General features: G+C 39.7%; 1 protein-coding gene across 8 annotated transcripts in view; it reads right to left on the reverse strand.

Moving 5' to 3' along the window:
* DST (dystonin) overlaps nucleotides 1–12,194 on the reverse strand; it is a 432,181-nt gene that overhangs the window by 83,934 nt on the left and 336,053 nt on the right. For all 8 annotated transcript variants that reach the window (XM_036248926.1, XM_036248924.1, XM_036248928.1 and 5 more), the window contains 2 exons: nucleotides 10,611–11,106; nucleotides 7,272–8,743 (listed from right to left, as the gene is read on the reverse strand). In XM_036248926.1, coding sequence (XP_036104819.1) covers nucleotides 7,272–8,743; nucleotides 10,611–11,106 — 1,968 coding nt within the window. The remainder of the gene's footprint in view (nucleotides 1–7,271; nucleotides 8,744–10,610; nucleotides 11,107–12,194) is intronic.

A 12,194-nucleotide genomic window follows, 5' to 3' on the forward strand; every position in this document is an offset into this window, starting at 1 on the left:
CTTGAAACCACATTCCAAAGACATATCTAGATAACATGAAAGAACTTATATTTAGAACAGAACTGGACTGGTGTACCTTTTCCTCCCAAATTTGGTTTAATAGTGTTGCTTTAAATATTATTGTCTCTGATGTTAATAAAATCATGATATATTAAACTGGGTTAATTATTAATCATGATAGCTAGATCTCTCACATTTTCATAAGAGAAATACACAATGAATAAAATGACCAAAGTTTTTCTGAAGAATTGTCAACACTATTATTTCATACAATGTTACAATTCAATACATTACTTACTTTACATAGCCTAGTAGATGTGATCTAGCTAAAGTATCTTCTAAAGAAAGATGATCTTTGAAAAATGCACAAATATTAATTGAATTATACTGCAAAACAGACCACTTGCTCGTTTTATATTTCTAACGTTAATTTAAATCTTTAAAAAGCAAAATTCCTGAAAAATCTTACCATTAAGTACAACAATTTACTTTACAGTAAAGTTAAATGGCTAATTTTATCAACTGAAACATGTAGGTTTTAGAGCTGAAAGACTGGAGATATTTAAAAAATTCAACGTGTATTAAGTGGGAAAATATCTGTGTGAATAAATGCAACATTATTCATGAAAATTAACAAAAGTATTCTCCTGGCCCAACAGTTCCTAAAATTTGGATTAGAAGCCAAACAAGAGATTTTTTTTTTTTTTTTTTTTGCTTTGAGTACTAAATAGGTCTTAGGAGCAACAATTTCTCTTATTCTTTCAAAAAGAGATAGGCCATTAGTTAATGAAAACTGAAAGCATCCTACATTTTTAGTTTTCAAACTAATAAGCTTTCTTGCAAATAGCTAAAAGGGTTTATGTGGATAATCATCAGATAAATATATAATAGCAACTTATTTCAATGGCAAATAGTTTATGTTTAATAGAAAGTAGGCTATTCAGACCCAACCACAAAAGCAAACACATTCAGAAACTCTTAATAGGTTCGTTGTCTGATCTTGATGGGAAATATCTTTAATAAGCACTTGCTATTCTGTCTGTAATTTATTACAATAAGACCATGTTTTTCCCCATCTTCAATATGTTGTTCAGATGACAGTGGATAAAAGACATTCTATGTAACACAAAATGATTCTATACATAAACATTAATTGAGATATATATATATATGTATATAACTTCTAAAAGTTGATTTTTAAAGAGCCATCCAGCAAGCAAAACCAATACACATGTTAATGACCCTATTTAATTTCCTTCGACGAGACAAAAACAAAACCAAACAAAACCTGAAAACACTTTTCATGTTAAAACACTGACAAAAGAAATAAAATAATCTTGAAATTAAAACATAGATATGTAAGGAACAGGATGTGAGCACAGATATTTTCTTGGGGTATCCTGGTTCTAGAACATCTCCAAAAGCTTTTCACTTAATTGACCATCACAGCATTTACCTATCCTGGGCGATTATTTCATGGATGAGTAGAGACCTAGATAAATATTTTAGAACCATTTACTAGTCAAATTAACAACAAAGCAAATTCTTCTGTCTCTCTCACACACAAATACACACCTTTAAGCAACTTTCCACATTAGTTAAATAAATTATGTAGGTATCCTTTTATGTCAGGGAGACCTGTGGTAATGACAGTAAGTAATACAGTTTGATGCTTCTTAGGGGATCACTTTAAACTGGTAATACAGGACTATCCCGTTAACAAAAAAATTTTTTTTAAATCCTGTTACAAAATCTCTGGCTGGAACTGCCCTCAGAACGACCTATTTTCATTCCTCAATCTTAAATGAAATAAAAGAAGTTAAGAGAGGCTATGTAACATATAGTCACAGCATGAGTTAGCAGCAAAAGTGGAAAGAGAACCCATATTGCCAAGTGCCCTTTGGACAGCCCTTTCGGAGCAGTATGGTATATTGCTCATACGATGTAGGAAAGAGGGCGCCCATCTGTTATACCTATGCTGTGCAGGTGACAATATGAGGTATTACTAATACTACACAGCAGACTGACCCCATCTCTTAGTAGCTTGAGGTGGTCTCTGCTTCGGTGGGGCTTCTCTCTTGCCCATCGCATGTGATATTCTTCCTTCCCAAAACCTTAAATGCCACTTCAATGTAGGTGATTAAATAATGTGATCTTCCACTAAAGTCCATGCATCAAGCTAGTTTCTGTAGTGAAAATATTTTCATCTTTAAAAATACCAGAGGAAGGTATCACACAACTCCTTGCTAATAATATACAGTCATTAACAAAAGATCCAGTCAAATAAGAATGTTTTTCCCTAACAAAAAACCTCTTCTGCAACAGCTTTATTTAATTCCCCCTCTGTTCTCAACAAAAATGGAGAGCAATTCATCATCGACCTCCCTATAAAATGGGCACACTTCAAAACCACTCTTAAAGTATTCTTTGGACAATTTATCTTTAAGAATATGATGTTGTCACAGAGGCTGTTTTACAATTCAGTTAATAAATATCTTAATAAGATATTTGCAAAGTAATTTACTTGAGCAAAACTGTTTACAAATAGTACTGAAACAACCTGGCTTCTCTAGCCTCAGATACCTGGCATTTTAGTTGACCCAATACTCAAGTGATGACGGCAGGGTTAAATAGTGTCTTCACCTGGACCAGAGGAAATTTATTACAGTATAATTATGCGTGTGTTCTGGTCTTTGTGGTTTCAACTGGCTTAAAATTTCTCTGCTCTGTGTACTGCTATATTGATTTAAAATTTTTAAAAATATGTCTTCGGTTCAGAGAGACTTGTACCAGCGATGTGTATTTTGTGGGGACAAAATGAATTGCAGCTGAGGCAGAAATAGACAGTAAGCAGGTTCTGAGTTAACACTTTTTACCATGGCCTGGATTAAGGTGGGGAGGGGTGTATATTCAGCTAGAATGTGACTGTACGTGAATGTGTATGTTCATTAAAACACAAGTTTCTTTGATCGTCATTGAAATTAAATCAAATCAATATAGTGATAATGATTACTTCATGATAATCAGAAAATCTGATTGGCTGTTGATGACATCATAGGGATTGTCAGGACATGTTCCTTGTATATAGTTGGTTACATATGTCTTTGATAAAAAATGTGGAAACATTAATATTATTAAATAATGTAGTTTAGATTTGAAGATAATCTTGACCTAGGAGTCCTCAGTAGGAGGTAGGGATGGGGGAACACCAAAGGGACATTTTCACTTTCTGCCTCAGAATTTATGACAGTGTGCATAGAATCTGATGTGATAACAGCAAAGTGTAAGTAGAAAGATGGTACTTTGTGTTATCAACAGTAATAGAAAACACCTCGCCCTTCAGACATTTTAGTCCAGTGACTAATATTTAGAAGTAGAAAAATGTATGGTAAACAGAACTTACACAATCAAAATAGTTTAAAAACTTGAAGCTAACACAAAAGGTAATACCAATATATTTTCAAAACTTGGAATAATTTCCACTCACAGACCTGTGGTTCAGAACAGCACTGATTTTTAATCATTATGTTTGGGTTGGTATCTGAGACATGAATTAATTTTGTCCTTTCAAGGATATTAACTGTTACTTCTTAGGTTAAGTTTTAGGGGAAGTGAGCGGAAGCTGAGAAAGTCTTTCCTACCTACTTTAAATAACCCATTAAGTCCCTAATGAATATAAGGCACTCTGTGCTGAGTAACTGAGTGATAGCTATTATTTTTAGTCCAACACTAAAGGCAGTTTATTTTATATTGTTAAAATTCATTAATAAGATTTTATCCATAACATTAGGTTAAACTAAATCTACCAAAAAGAGTCAAATAGGATTATATTTTGAGGTCTATCATAAAAATAGACTTAAACACCCAGTACCTTTAGCCCTGGCCGGATTGGCTCAGCGGTAGTCAGCCTGCAGACCAGTGAGTCCCGGGTTCGATTCCAGCCAAGGGCACGTACCCCAGTTACCGTTCATCCCTGGCCCTGATTGGGTCGTGCGGGAGGCAACCAGTCCATGTGTCTCTACCACATCAATGTTTCTCTCTGCCTCTCTCTCCCTCCCTCCCACTCTATCTAATGATAAATAGAAAAATATCCTCGGGTGAGGAATAACAAAAAAAAGAAAGAAAAACAAAACAAAAACCCAGTACATTCAGTGCTTTTCTGTTTTATTTTTAGAAATTAGAATAACTAATAGTCTCCTATTTTTTTAAACACACGATTAGTTTTTCACTCAATACAAATTATTCCACTTAAGATTTGTTTAAATCCTTCTAAAATAATATGTTAAAATTAATATTCAACAAAAGCCTAATGCCCAACCATACACCAAATTAAGGTCTGAATTGCAAACTAATCTACTCCTTAAGCTGTAATCACTGAGACAATGGAATGTTTGATTCCTCCTGGTGGTGGTGGTGATCACCACCACCATCATCACAGCATCTACATATCAGTTTCCAGGACAATTTCATACACGTTTATCTCCTGTTTCTCAGAGCAGCCTGTGTAACAGAAGACTTTCTTTCAGTGGGTGTTCCTGGCATTTTGGACTAAAGTGAACAGTGGCTGGTTACCCAGGCCAAATTAGGTTACAGCAAACATGACTTGAAAATGTCCCAGAAAAAATATCAGACATGCAACATGATATATAAAGCTGACACAAAACACTGCCTTATTTCCATCAAAACATCCAGGCTCCCACACTTACTATTTGTGTGACCTTGGGCAAGTCACTTAACTTCCCTGGGTCTCAGCTTTCTTACAGTAAAATGGGGACAACAATAGCACCCACCTCTCCTGACTGTTAATAGGATTAAAGACGGAGTTTGTTTAGAGAATTGCTTGATACACAGTGCTAATTGTTGTAAATGCTACTTTTTTAGGGCACACACACACAAATAAATAAGTGATTGCAGAAGTTACCATATTATTTATCATAATAATATTCTTGCTCTTTTTTCACCTATGGCACTGGACCATATTACATGCAGTTCATTTGTTTACATGGAAACTTCTAGTTTAGTCACTAGGTTTCAAGACATTGATGGTATGTCATGATATTCTTTATTACTGAATGTCATTAAAATCAATCATCTCCCTCCAAAGATATCAGAAAGCAGACCAACAAAGTACGCTAAGTGGTTTATTTTTTTCTTCACAATCAAATAAAACAATCTCTTTGTCCACTGATGGTAATGATGCTTAATTCAGTACTTTTCAGTTTGCAAAACACTTTCAATGCAATGCAATGCAATGGTACAGGGCTCCTCCTATCTCTTGCTTTTTCTTACTTTTAAAAGAACTCTGCCCACGGAGAGCCACCTTTTCCACTGTTCTCATGTGGCAGCACCATTACTTTTGCCCATTTTCTTACAGGTAGTAGAGGTAATGGGGGGGAATAAAGAAACTGTGTTTTCGTTTTTGTTTTCCCAACACAGATTCACAAAAAATCTAGAGAAATGAAAATGGTTCACAAAGGCACTGAACATGCTTAAATTTCCTGAGTGAAAGGACAACTTGGTTACTGCCATTTAAGCTTTCAAGTTTTGTCCAAGTTCTGCAGAAAATTCCAACTTGTTCTGCCTGAGGAAGACTCTGGGCCCCTCAAGCCCTGCCCCAGGCTCAGGGGCAGCAAACGCCACAAACCCCAGCTCTTCTCAGACACAGTCTCTCATAGGAAATCTTTATTTTGCAAATTAAGAAATTTGGAAGTTTGACAGGGTCATGAAGAAACTAAAATCAACTGTAGGTAGCTTCCTTCACCTTTAAGAATCAAGATCTAAATATATCACAAGTGTTTAAGCCTTGAAGGTATCTGGCTTCTAAGGCACTTTATAAACAGCAAATAACGATAATAGTGGAGGATAGAGGAGGAGGAGGGAGGAAGAGGAGGAGGAGGGAAGAAGAGGAGGAGGAGGGAGGAAGAGGAGGAGGAGGAGGAGATAGTTTGAAGTTTTCAAAATTCAGTCACCCAAATACTGTTATCAAGGATGAGCAAGGGAAACACTATGTCAAATGTAACAGCACAGAATTTGGAAGTCTACTTCATTGACATTCATTTCTCATGGGAAACAACTTGTGGTTTTGCAAATTCTGATTTTACTTGATCTTATTTGATCCTGTATGTGCTAACGGTGGGACTTCCACCACAATGGTCTCCATTGGAAAGTAATGGACCCGTGCCAACCCCACAGGCTCATGAGTCCCATGCAGCAAATGCTTGATATTTAGGGCCTTCTCTGTGCAGAGATGGACCTATCTTTGCTCCCTGTTGAGATGCAACTTCTGTGCTTACAATCATAAATGAGGCCATCGGTAGTGACAGGAAACCAGGCCCACCATTTTTACCTAATGTTTCATTCATTAAGCATCACTGGGTGCTACCACACGGCAGATATTCCTTGACACTGAGGAGCCTCTCGTCCAATTATTTTATTTTATTTTTCTTTATTGATTTTAGAGAAGGAGGAAGGGAGAGGGAAAGAGAGATAGAAACATCGATGAGAAAGAACATCGACTGGCAGCTTCCTGCATGCCCCCCACTGGGGATTTGGCCCACAACCTGGGCATGTGCCCTGACTGGGAATCAAACTGGCGACCTCTTGGTGCACGGGTCAACGCTCAACCACTGAGCCACACCAGCTGGGCAGCTATCGTCCAATTAAAAATAATTTACTCCTAATCCTCTGGGGCATGAGCCCAAGATCTTTGTTTTATAACACCGGGATTCCAACATGGAACTCCGTTCTTTAAAAATCTGAACTTTTGAAAGAGAAAAGTTTACAAAACAAAATTCAATTAAGAAGAATAAGAAGACCATAAAAAAGGGAAGGGCAGGAAAAGGCTATAATTCACCATTAGAGGAAATGCTGGGAGACAAACATGAAGAGAACAAGCTTTTCATGTTAGGGAACGGCCTCGGCAGCAGAGTTCAGATCTCGGCTCTGGTCCCTCCAGATGTCAGTCGTGAGTGAAATCATACACAAACGACATGATATCAGTTTCAGGCTTCATGGAAAAGCGCAGGAACTTTCCAAACACCCTTTTGACCTCTTTATATCATCTCAGGCCTCATCCCATGAGGGCCCAAATCCCCTGGAAGCTTGGATCTATCCCATGTGCTGGATATTACCCACATTTATGCTCATTCAAGTCCAAACACTGTGTGACAGTCATCTGAGAAGGTTCTACAAAAGAGACAATCTCCTTTCTACAACAATGAGAAATTTCCTTTAATAATAAAAGTGCTCAGTAAAAATGAAGAATTCCCTACCTTGAACACATTAAGCTGTTGGTTGATCGTCTCTGTTTCCATAGCAACGGGGCCTTGAGACTCTTCCAGTTCTTCGGCCTTCTGAAGCAGAGTAGAAAATTCCTTCAATTTGCTGTAGAATTCACCAAGACGCTCAATTGTCCTTTCAACCTGCTCTTCTCTGGCTTGTGCTCGGTCCAGCAACTTGTTGCACTGCTTGCTTAAAGCCTCCAGGTCCCTTTTGATTCCCACGAGATCAGGAGAGGTCTCTTCCGTGGCCAGCATCATCTTGCAGGTTTTGTTGGCATTGTCGTTGCTAGCTATGAGGGCTTCTAGTTTCTTCAGAAAGTCCGTAATAGCCTCCTTTTGCTTCTGCAATGTTTCCACGTCTCTGCCCACGGGGGTCATGCTATCCAGTTCATCATCAAACTCTGCAAACTGAGAAAACATTTCTCGGATGGTATTCTGGAAATGCCCAATGCCCTGAAGCTTGGTTTCTAAGAAGGAACACTTCTCGTCAACCTGCTGACTTAGGACATTATGCTCTTGAGCTAAGGTTTCTACTTGCAGTAAGAGGTCAGAGGCACCCTTTGAGTCTGAGGCTTCCACCACAAGGTCTTGTGCAAGTCCTTTGGCCAAATCAACCTGTTGCTTCAAGGTCTGAAGTGATTTCTGCTGAGTCTGCAACATGGTCAGGTACTTGTTACTGTAAGCCTGGGGTCCTAGAGAATCATGGACATCTAGCTGTTCCTTTGCACACTGAAGCTGTCTTTTAGCTTCTTTGGACACTTCTTGAAATTCTTTAAACTTCTGGGCCATGTTCTCCAGAGAGAATTTTTTACTGTGAAGTTGTTCAGTGACCATGTTTACCTTCTGGTTCAGTGATTTATTCTCATCTGTAACAACCTCTTTATCCGTCTCACAGACACTGAGCAAGCTGTTGGCTGCGTTGTTCAGCAATTCTACCATCCCACAGTGCTGGTCCATTTCCTTCTGCAGAGACTTTAACTTGGCAATAGACTTCTCTGTTTCAGTAGGATCCAGGTAAAATTTTATCTCCTCCAGGTTATTTTGACATTTATCTATCCATGGCCGGAGAGTCTCTACATGCTCTTTATACTTGAGGGCTTTTCCCAATGAATCTTTTACCTTGTCTTCTCTTTCTTTCACCTGCTTATTAAATCCATCCCAGTTGGTTTTCATTGCATTAAGTTGTAACTGTAAGGCTGCCTTCTCAGACCCTTGTGTTTTAAATAAAAGATTCTCACCTTCCTCCATGGTTTTTTCATAAATACTAGACTGAGTAGTCAAAGTTTTACTGAAGTCTTTCTGATCTTTAATTAACGACTCCAAGACATCAAGTTTGGCTGATATTGGGCGAGACTTTTTGAGCTCTTCTTTCTTTGCATCCAGCCAAGCCTGAAAATCTCTAGATGTTTGCTGAAATTGATGAGAGCTGGCACAGGCCGACTGGAGATGCTGGACATGATTCTCTAAAAATGAAATTACAGGCATGTTTATGTTACATCAAAATGTTGATTTAATCTATGAAAAGCCAAGAGGAAATTCACCACGTAAATGTACATGGCTGTCTCAAAGCAAGGGTTTTCAGCACTGACTGTAAGAACTACAAGTGAGTCTGAGTTATTGACAAAGGGGAAAAAGGCGGCAAGAGGTGGGGACAGCAACAAGAAAAAGAGAAAATCAAGGCAAAGAGGATGGAGATGAGAAGTCCAAAGCAGATGATGGGAACTGGTAAAATTGCACAAAGGTGCAGGGTGGTGGAGGTCAGGTAGGAGACAGGTAGGGGACAGGTAGGGGATAGATCGAGGACAGGCAGCGGACAGTCACACACAATTCTAAAGATGCTGAGAGATAATCCATCTCTTATCAAACATAACTGTTTCACTTTTGTGGTTTTTACATTATCACAGAGACAGTATCATGAAGCACATAGGAACGGCACAGGTTTGGGTCTCACCTCAACCTCTCAGGACCTGGAAAACCCTGAGCAAAGGATTCAACCTCGAAGCCTCATTTCCCCAAATGTAAACTGGCAGCACGAATAAAAGCTGTTGTGACAGTACACGTGAAGTTCTTAGCTTAGTGCCTGCCACATAAAAGTGTCCATAACACTGTCCAAGTAAAAGAGTAAGCCTAACAGATTGCTTTGATCAGTAAATAAATCCAAGCAATTAAAAAATATCAATGAGCCCTGGCCGGTTTGGCTCAGCGGTTAGAGCGTCGGCCTGCGGTCCGTAGAGACCCGGGTTCGGTTCCCGCTAAGGGCACGTACCTCGGTTGCGGTTTGTCCCTGGCCCTGGTTGGGTCATGCGGGTGGCAGCCACTCGATGTGTCCCTTTCACGTCGATGTTTCTCTCTCTCTCTCTCCATGTCTCTCTCCCTTCCACTCTATCTGAACAAAAAAATGGAAAAATGTCCTCGGGTGAGGAAAAAAAAAAAAATATATCAATGAAGTGTTTACTAGTTGCAAGACACCTAGTGTTACTTTTCAAACCAGACAAGCGCAGCGGTCAGATGAGCTCTCCTTTGGCGAACCCTCTGAAGTCCACTCACTCACTACTGCTGCCTCTGCCAAACCCTGGTCCGTGTGGCACAGAACCGGGGCCAAGTAGGTGAGAGGAAAATAGAGCCAAATGCTTCTCCTTCACACTGTTCTCTAGAAAAGCGAATTTCTTTGACAGAGTCACACAAAAGAACTGCAGATGAGAAAAGGAGGCAAAGCCTTTTAAATAACGGCATTTGTCTGTTTTTCTGCTGAACTAAGTCTGTCACACAGCAAAAACGTGTATGTCTTTTCAAAATCAACATAGAGCCCCGGCCGGTTTGGCTCAGTGGTTAGAGCGTCGGCCCGCAGACCAATGAGTTGCAGGTTCGATTCTGGCCAAGGGCACCCGTTACCTCGGTTGCGATTAGTCCCTGGCCCTGGTTGGGGTCGTGCGGGAGGCAGCCACTCAATGTGTTCCTTTCACATCAATGTTTCTCTCTCTCTTTCTCCCTCTCTCCCTCCCGTTCTATCAGAAGATAAATGCAAAAATGTCCTCGGGTGAGGATAAAAAGAAAAAAAAAAAAAAATCAATGTACAATACCTGAAATTTTAATGGTCTTCTGTTAAGTGGATTTTGCCCACACTGTCCCTCCACCCTCTGTGTGGAATGACCCTCACACTGCGTGCACATGGACACACCTGCTCTCTGCACTGTGTGAGTGACCTCCTCTTCATTTATGCCCCCGATGGGGACAGACTCTCTTTAGGATCCCAGATTACTGGCACTGGAAACAGGCCATCTGTGATCTCTACTTCCAGAAAATATAGGTGTTAAAAGAAGAGAGACAAACCTGCTTTTTGCTCAATATCCTTAAATGATTTTACGATGCCTTCCAGTTGCCTGCTAAGCTCTGCTTTCAGGTACTCTTCTCTAACCAGTGCGGACAAGTCCTCGCACAGGGCCTGGGCCACTTTTATCTGCTTCGCTTCCTGCTCTACTTCCTGCTTCATGTTCTGGGCTGTCTCCAGCTGCTGGCTCATGGCATCAGGGTGTGCGCTCACAGCCACACTGCTGCTGAGTTTATTACCCAAGTCACTCAGTTTCTCAGAAAGGCTTCTCAGCAGGCTTTGATACTCGGTGCTTTTCACAATGGCTTGGTCAATCCAGTCACATCTGTCACTTAATTGTCCTGTTAGGCTGTCCCATTTCTGGATCACAGCTGCTAGCTGCTCTCTGACAATCCCGTGGAAAGCTGGGTGTTCACCAGGTCGGCTCAGAATGCCCTGACCAGCTGCCGTGAGCTGCTCATACTGAGGTTTCCGAGTATCAAATTCTTGCAGGAGAATCTAAGGTAAAGAGGTAATGAAGGTAAATAAACATACGAATTATTGAGTAATTAATTGCAGAAAACATAGTTTGAAGTTTCAAAAGAGACAGAAATGCTACTTATTTAATCTAGTCTTTATTTTTAGTTATTGCTTTCCTAGTTTTATTTTGAGGGCAGTGCAATTACCTTAAAGTAACCCAAAAAGCTACGGTGCTTCACAGAGATACCACTTTTGGCCTAAATAATATCCCTCAAAGGGGACAAAAAGGGAATAAATATTTTCATCAGTCTGGGCAAAATGAACAAAAATTCATGTAAGAAGTTTCATGTACAAAGGGAAACACTGCTACTGGACAAGTTCCCATCACACTAACACAAATATGTTTTCTTCCTACTTGTATTTTTCTCTTTGCAGGATTTTTTTCCCAATTATAGCATTTTACACCAAGTGAAATACACAGTGATACCAGTGTTCGACTATATTAACTCGGTGCATTGATTTACAAAGGTTTCTTTTAACATAACAGTTTTTGGGGTTTATTATTGATTTTAAAGAGAGAGAAAGGTAGATGGAGAGACAGATGGAAACATCAATGAGCGAGAACATAGATTGGCCGCCCCCTGCATGCCCCCCACTGGGGATCGGGCCCACAACCTGGGCATGTGCCCTAACTGGGAACAGAACCAGTGACCTTTTGGTGCATGGGTCGACGCCCAACCACTGAGCCAAGGCCAGACTATAACGGTTTTAAATCATGTTGCTCAGAATGTGCAAGCTCAACATTGGCTCTCATAAAGTGAATGATCCAAACATATTTTTTTAGTACAATATTTTATCTATCTGAGAGACTACCGAGATTGAGGCAATTATTTCTCCCTAAATGCTTATTTATAGCTTTTGTTTTCCTTCTCTTCAGATTGAAACCATACGTGATTTTCCATCTTTAGAGTCCAGCATCAGCCTCAATGCTCTACCACCACTAATCTCTCCGCAACCGCAACACAGCTTCTGCTATTACGGCCGACTTAGATTTTATGGATTTTTTTCCCCTTGTGGATTTATGTACTTATAATGAGACCTGTCTAACTAACCCTCTGGCTTTCAAG

This window comes from Molossus molossus, unplaced genomic scaffold, assembly GCF_014108415.1.
Source record: "Molossus molossus isolate mMolMol1 unplaced genomic scaffold, mMolMol1.p scaffold_m16_p_8, whole genome shotgun sequence".
NCBI classification, from domain to species: Eukaryota; Metazoa; Chordata; class Mammalia; order Chiroptera; family Molossidae; genus Molossus; species Molossus molossus.